Source organism: Arachis ipaensis, chromosome B1, assembly GCF_059453495.1.
Source record: "Arachis ipaensis isolate K30076 ecotype BB chromosome B1, ASM5945349v1, whole genome shotgun sequence".
Taxonomy (NCBI): domain Eukaryota; kingdom Viridiplantae; phylum Streptophyta; class Magnoliopsida; order Fabales; family Fabaceae; genus Arachis; species Arachis ipaensis.
This window is the reverse complement of record NC_142436.1, coordinates 140,642,227-140,650,662: the sequence shown is the minus strand read 5'-3', so window position 1 is coordinate 140,650,662 and position 8,436 is coordinate 140,642,227. Positions and strand designations below refer to the sequence as shown.

At 33.4% G+C, this 8,436-nt stretch overlaps 1 protein-coding gene across 1 annotated transcript; it reads left to right on the top strand.

The window, feature by feature from the left end:
- Positions 1-2,527: 2,527 nt before the first annotated feature.
- Positions 2,528-7,961, top strand: LOC148578623 (uncharacterized). Its single transcript, XM_088503130.1, has 6 exons — positions 2,528-3,227; positions 3,348-4,570; positions 6,253-6,960; positions 7,038-7,382; positions 7,555-7,620; positions 7,704-7,961. The coding sequence occupies exons 1-6, from the start codon at positions 2,528-2,530 to the stop codon at positions 7,959-7,961; spliced, it is 3,300 nt and encodes a 1,099-aa protein (XP_088359256.1).
- The last annotated feature ends 475 nt before the right edge of the window (positions 7,962-8,436 follow it).

Sequence of the window (8,436 nt, the reverse complement as noted above, 5' to 3'; positions counted from 1 at the left end):
CAATTTCAGAGAGGAGAGGAGAGGAGTGTGGGACTGGGACTGGGTTACGGGCCTAAGCCATTCGGGATTCATTTTTTTATCTCAAACGGCACCGTTTGGAGGAGTTATTAACAAACCGAAAATCTTTTAAAAAAATCGACCATCTCTAACGGTTCATCAATTAATCACATATACGACCGGTTTTGTAATCAGTTTTTGTGTCAGACGGTTTACTCGTAACATCTTTTAAGCCATTTTTAAATTTTATAAAATTATTTATAATAATTACGAAAAGTGCTTATAATAAAAAATTTTAAAATTTTATAAAAATATTTTATTTAAAATTGTTAGTAAAATCTTAGTTGTACTATGTTTCAAAATGAATAATTATAATGATATTAGTATTTTATATAACAACCCATACAAAAAAAATCAAATTTTATACAATATTTTTTCGTTCATTTTTAATAGCTCATAAAAATAAAAAAATATTGTACGGAATTTAAATTATTTTTGTATTAATTTTTATATAAAATACCCATATCATTATAATTATTCAGGAGTTGCATATAATTCGAATCTTATGAATTCAATTTACTACATATTTGCCTAAATCGAATTTATTCAATTCGATTTATATAGAAATGCAAATTCAATTAATTTAATTTAATTTATTTTTGTATGTGGTATGATTTGATTGAAAGAGCAATAATTTATACTGCTTCGTAAATTCTTCTATAATTTTATCTAGTATCAATAAAATTTCACTATCATTGGCTTTAAAAAAATTAAAATCTAAAACGATGGTTAAAAATAAATAAAGAGGATAGATTTAATTCTTCTATAATTGTATGCATTTTTTTTTATTTGCGTTTTTATCACAATCCACAAGTTTTATGTTTTATAAATTAACGTTAATTCATATATAGTATATAAATAAATTATATTAGAATAAATAACAATTTATTTAGTTTATTTTAGACTTTATAAATGAAAAAACTAATTTACTAATATAACGAATTATAATTAATATAGTATAATTAATTAAGTAATATAAATTATAATAAATTATATTAATTATATTAATATTTAAATATTTAATAAAATCAATTAGTTGATATAATTAAGTCAGTGCAATAAATTGTATTAAATGAGTTAAAACAATTAAATCGAAAAATATTCTCCAAAACATGCCACGTCAACTTCATTATTAAGTACAAACATCCATTTTTTATATAATGGAATAGATAGATATATACATTTAATGATTTAAATTTTTTATACATTATGAGTATAAAAAAATTAATTAAAAAACTAGTAGTATATTATCTTAATAGGTTAATGGCCTAACTCCAATTCAAATTTAACGAGCGATAAAAATTAAGAATATCGATTCTAAGAACAGGAAAACAAATATTTTCTCAGCAGACTGTACTTTAATTTATAATAATTATTTGTTTAGTTTATTTTAACTTATAAATTGATTTTCTTGAATTAGAAGCATAAATCAATTTTAAATTTATGACTTATAAAGAAAACATTAACAAAAACAAAATAATTTTATAAATATCAACTTTAGAAAGACATTTATTCTATTATATAAAATTGGATTTTTGTACTTAATGATAAAGTTGATATGGCATAATTTTGAGAATGTTTTTTGATTTTTTTAATTCATTAAATATAATTTATTACGCTAAATTAATTATATCAATAAATTAAGAGTAATTACCCAAATCAGTCCCCGAGGATTTAAAAAACGGACATTTTAGTCCCCAAAAAAAATTAATACACAGATTAATCCTTTAAGATTTGCTCCGGCGGACAAATTAGTCCTCAGTCCAGTTTCCGGCGTGACTCATCAAGGGAGACTGCTGAGTTGGCACGTTCAGACGCACACGTGGCACTTAACATGCACAGGTGTCTGTCATGGACAAATTGGTCCCCAGTATAAAAGGCAAAGTGACGTCGTTTTAGGGTTGGAGAAATGTAACGTTGCAAGGTGATAATGAAAGTCACGTTTCTTCTCCTCCCTTTCAACCCTTTTCACTGCAAAAAGACCCTAATCCTATTCTTTCTTATCAGTTTTTACTTTTTACAGAGAGTCCTCTCCACGTTGCTTCATCACGACCCAACCTCATCTCCCACCTCATCTCCCAACATTACGATCGTGACAGTTATTGTTCAATTTCATCTTTGTATTCTGTTACCTTTCACGAGACGTCTCTCCTGGATGCATCAGTACCAATTCGCAAGGAAGAGGCACTGAAGTGGATGTGATCACCATTGAAGATTCACACTGAAGAAGGTGAGACTCTGTTTGATTATGTTTCTCGTAGTTAGAATTGATATATTATTTTGAAGTGTATCTTGCAGTATAGAGCACAATGCTATGTGTACAAAGTGTCTGATTTTACATGCATGTTCCTTGACAGTTATTAAATTTGATGAACAATTTTTTGGTTTGTTTCTTTTAAGAAAATTGTGACAATAGAGCTAATGTTTTATGAATATTTTTTTCGTTTGTTTCTTCTATTCATACAGGTAGATGGAGGAATTTGCGATTCCTATTTTTCACCATGGTGGACATTTTGTGAGGGATAACAAGGGAGTTCTTGTATATATTGAGGGAAAAGTTGAAAAATTTCCTAAGATGGATATTGATCTGATATGCTTCTTTGACCTGCAAACTCTGTTCAAATGTTTGGGTTATTTGGATTATAAGGCTATGTACTGGTTTGATCCTACTGCACCTGACTTAGAGAATGTGTTGCACCTTATAAATGGAGACCTTGAGATTAATCAGCTGCGTGAGAATATACTAAAGAACAAGGACACGGAGGAGTTTTATTTGTATTTTGATCACCGAATAATGGTTACTCCTGTTGAGGATGTTGAGATGGACATAGATATTGATGCAGACGTTGAAGAGGATTCCAGTGATGATGGGTATGAAACGACAGAAGATGAACCATACAAACCACCTCCCCAAGGATTTGAAGAGGATAGCAGTGACTCAGACTGTGTGATTGTGAAGAAACAGAATAAGAAAGTTGGCAAAAAAACAGAGAGTGTGGTGGAAAAGAAGAGTTTAAAGATGGTTAGTTTAAAAAAGAAGGTTTCAACAGTTGATAATAGATGTACTGGTGGGCTCAGTTCTAGGCCAACTGTGGGTACCAAAAAATCTGCCAAGAAAAAGTATAATGGACCAATTGGTGCTAGAGGCCCAAAATCTCCTGGGCCTATTAGTGCTGGAGGCCCAAAATTCTCTAGGCCTGTTGGTGCTAAGGCCAATTTCAAGATCCAAAGAAATACTGCACAAAAGGGTGCTGCCTCAACCTCCTTTGGGGCAAATTTTGGTGGAAGAGGTGCTGCTATTCCAAGATCAGAGGAATCAAATTCTGGTGAAGATGATGAAAAAAGTGCAGAAAATGTGGATGAAGAAGATCCAATCTTTGAGTATGAATCAGAGTCATTGCTGACACCAAATAGTTCTGAAGATAAAAAAGAGAGGTATGAATTTCCTCAATTTAATGATGCTGCTGGATTTGGAGAGGTGTATTTTGAGTTGGGGATGGAATTTGCCACAATTGAATCATTCAAGACTGCTCTGAAGGATCATGTCATTTATGAGGGAAGGAAGATTAGGTATATAAAAAATGATCAAAGGAGAGTTAGATGTGATTGTGAGCATGGGTTGGAGAGAATAAAAAAGCCAAGAAAGCCAAAGGGGACCAATGAAGCATCTACTAACAACAAGGCAGAACCGAAAAGTAATGATGCAAACAATGTTCAGAGAGGTGATGGCAATGATGTGGGAACTGTGGAAGGTGGAGCTGTGAATGAAGAGGCTGCAAATGTGACTGTTGAAACTAATTCTGTGAAAGTTGTTACTGCTGAGGCTGCTAGTGCTGTCAAACTTAATCCTTGTCCATGGTTAATTTATTGTGCATGGAACAATCAGCTGAAGAGTTACCAAATCAAGACCTATATATCTCAACACACCTGTGCCAGAGAATTCGGAAGCAATATGGCTTATCAGAAGTGGGTAGCCAATAAGTTGGAGAAGAGGCTACGAACTCAGCCTCACATTACTCTAAGTGAGGCTTATGAGCACATCAAAGTCGACTACAATGTTGTCATTAATGGAAAGATGGTGTATAGGGCCCTCAAAGAAGCAAGAGAGCGGGTGATCGGTAATGAGAGAGCACAGTATAGTAAGTTGAGGGATTATTTGTGTGAGATCCATAGGAGTAACCCAGGGAGCTCAGCCATACTAGATGTGACACCGATGCCTCAGTCCCTTCCATTGTTCAACAAGCTATATATTTCTCTAGACGCTTGTAAAAGGGGGTTCAAGGCCGGGTGTAGAAAATTAATCGGACTTGATGGTTGCTTCTTAAAGGGTTACTTTGGGGGACAACTTCTATCTGCTATAGGTCAGGATGCGAACAATCACTTCTATGTGATTGCGTTTGCTGTTGTTGATAGCGAAACTAAAGAAAGCTGGAAATGGTTCCTCACATTGTTGCAAGAAGATCTTGGGGATCAATATATTCATGGATGGAATTTTATTTCGGATCAACAAAAGGTAGTTTTATTGTGCTGATTTCTTAGTTGCATTTGCCTTAGTAAGTTAACGGTTAGTTTTATATAGTTAATTGCTGGTTAGTTTTATTATGTAGTTATTAGTTAGTTACCAAGTTATTAGAGCTGTTAGTTATTTTCTTGTTACTTTTAATATTGTTAGTATAATTTGACACGTTAGTAAATTTCTGGTTCCTGCGGATTTCTTAGTTAGTTGATGGTTAGTTTTTTTAACTCTTTTATATAGTAAATTGTTGGTTAGTTGATTAAGTTGCTGATTTCTTAGTTGATTAAATTTTTGGTTAGTTGATTTCTTAGTTTTATGCAGTTAAATTGCTGGTTAGTTGATTTCTTAGTTGATTAAACTGCTGATTTCTTAGTTTTATATAGTTAAATTGCTGGTTAGTTGATTTCTTAGTTTTATGCAGTTAAATTGCTGGTTAGTTGATTTCTTAGTTGATTAAACTGCTAATTTCTTAGTTCTATATAGTTAAATTGCTGGTTAGTTGATTTCTTAGTTTTATGTAGTTAAATTGCTGGTTATTTGATTCCTTAGTTGATTCAATTGCTAATTTCTTAGTTGATTCAACTGCTGATTTCATAATCTTGGAAGTATGCTTTCTTGCAGCAATAGTTAAATTGGCTCTCTGCATCCATTATTAAAGAAAATATTATTTATAACGAATCTTTAGTGTGCCAAAACTCTTGTGCATCAAGTACTTGGACAATTTTCTCCTAGCATGAAATGAAGTCTTATGCCAATACTCAAGTGTTAAGTAACACATGCGCTTGATGCATACTTTTATTTCTTTCTGGGCACACATTTTGGAATATAACATGAAGCAGACAATCATTCATTAATATTTAATATTGAGAGAAGGTATATTTTGAGACACCAAATTTTAATGAAATACAAATCCTTGTATTGCTAACCTTAATAGCAGCCACTCTTTGCGCCTGAAGCTTGGGATCCTGGTGGATAATCTCCATTCGGTTGCTAAATAGACCAGTTTTGCTAAATAGTTAAATTTCTGGTTAATTAGTTGATTTCTTAGTTGATTTAACTGCTGATTTCTTAGTTGATTTATAGTTAAATTGCTGGTTAGTTGATTTCTTAGTTTTATGTAGTTAAATTATTGGTTACTTGATTTCTTAGTTGATTTATAGTTAAATTGTTGGTTAGTTTAATTTTTCTTTATCATAATACTTCACATTAACTTCCTTGGACCCCTTTAATTACTCTCCGCTTTCCATTTTTGAGAACCATTTTATTTTTGCTTTCCAAGTGTCATTTTCAATTCTAACCAGTTTAGGAATTCTTTTTATTTTCAACAATGCGATCATGTATATCATCAATTTGTTATCCTCCTCTCCTAATGGTGACCCACTTAATTGATTCCCTCATTTTCACATCAGTATAAATTTAATATTTAAAATCAAATGGTGCACAAATTTATGTAAATTCTACTTTATTTAATGTAATAACACATGCATCTGTTTTACATAAAAAGTGCATTGTTTGGTAACTAACTCTTTTGGACTAATTGGACTGTCAGAAATGGTAAGCAAGCAGTATAGTTTTAATATAGTTTTAATATAGTTTTTTATAGTTTAATTGCTGGTTAGTTTTAATAGTTTATCTGAGTTGCCATTAATTGTGTTTTTTTTTTGGATGGTCTGAGATAGGGTCTATTGCCTGCGTTAAAGGAGGTCATGCCTCACGCACATCATCGGAACTGTGTCAGGCATATATGGAAAAACTTCACAAACCGATACAAGGACAAGAGAGTTAAGAATGTTGTGTGGGAATGTGCTAAATGCACCACTGATGCCGAGTTCCAATCAAGTATGACGAAATTGAAAAGGATTAATGAAGATGCATGGAGCTACCTTGCAAAGTTTGACCCAGCTTGTTGGACCAAAGTTCACTTCAGTCACGGGCCCAAGTGTGACAACCTCACCAACAATATGTGCGAGGTTTGGAATGCAAAAATAGTTAACTATCGATCCAAACCCATTTTGACTATGTGTGAGGAGCTTCGGTGCTATATTATGAGGAGAATGACAAAATACAAACAAGTTTTGGAGACCTACGTGGGCACCGAAGTGGCTCCTACTCAACAAAAAAGGCTTGACGACATTATGAAGGATGTTAGATATTGGCAGCCAGTTTGGGTTGGTGACGATGAGAGGAGAATATTTGAGATCCAACAGGGATCTAAGAAGCTGTCTGTTAATCTATCTCTGAACAAATGTACCTGTAATGCCTGGCAATTAACTGGTACTATATTGTCAATTTATTTTCATTTACGAAATTGTTGTGTTTTAGTTGCTAAAAGTTTGTCCTTTGTAGGTCTTCCGTGCGTTCATGCACTTGCTGCCATAGCTAGAAGGGTGATAGACCTGAAACATATGTACATCCACTTCTAAAGATTGGAGCAGCTTTAGCGACATACCAACACTGCATCTAGCCTGTTAACTCTAAGGAGTATTGGGAGAAAACAAATTACCTGAATCCAATTCCTCCAAAGCTAAAGAGGCCAGTAGGTCGACCAGTAAAGAGGAGGAGAAAAGATCAATCTGAGAAAGAAGCTAGTAGAACCGATAACAATAAGGTTACGAAAACATTTCGAGTTACGTGTAGCAAGTGCGGAGAGACTGGTCACAATTTCAAGACTTGCAAAGGTCCTCCAGCAGCAACAATTAGAAAACCAACTAATCCCAACAAAAGAACAACAAAAATTGGAGCAAATTCTGGAGCCCCAACCCAACCAGCAGAAGAGATCCATATCTCTCAGTCAGCACCCCAAGTGCAGGTAGTAACCACGACCAAGCATATTGTTGCATATCTCTTGAAGGGATTAAATAGGATTTAGTAATACTCAATAGGGACTACACTGGGTATTTTAAAAATCTATGGTGACTACATTGTGAATTTTTAAAATAGCTGAAGGAATATTTTATGTATGTATTTTTTTCCTGTTTTAGACTGTGGTTGAGCATTCCCTTCCGACTCAGGCAGCAACAAATTCACCTGATTTCGTGACTAATATTGTGAGTGAAAGAATTACTAAGTATTCACATTTGTGCTGCTAGTCCGATAGTTATGCTAACATTACTTTATTTAATCCTTGCAGAGCACTGTCTCAAATACATTGTGTCAAGTTGCAGGTAACTATGGAACATCTAATCTACCAAGTACAAGGGCCAAGCAACCTATCATTAGGCCTCATCATCCTGCAACAATCCATTCTAGTACACCCCCTCCTATTCCACCACCTGGAACCACTCGTGGAGTCTCAGCAGAAACTGTTGCAACTGCAAGTGAGGGGACTGCATCGAGGATGTTCCAGTTTATCCCAAATCCTGGTTTCAAGCATCCGAGAAAGAAGTGATGAAAAACTGCAAACTAAGGACAAATGATTTGGCTATTTTGATGTCTTAGTTTAATCTTTTTTTTGGTTATGAAGAAAACTTGAAATACTGTTAATGCTCCATTAGATGAGAGATTGTTTTGGACAAAACTCTCTTTTGTTTCGGAATCATGTTTAGACTGGTGTATGCATGAATGTTGTCTTTGCTGGTTTAAGTAGCTATTATGTTTTAAAGTTGTTAGAGCAACATATTTGGTATTGCAAGTATTGCTGCTGTTTTATTGTTAATTTTTCTTCATAGTATCTTCAGAGTTTGATATATCATATCAACTGTGTATATGAATTTATAAACTAAATCCAGAGAACAAATCTATGAAAACACCACTTATGTTATTTACTAATTGCTTTGGTATTATGTTTTTTATTTGCCAAATAACATACCACCCCACTTTTGTGATTATGCTAGTATAAGAAACTATTAAATACTCTGAGAAAG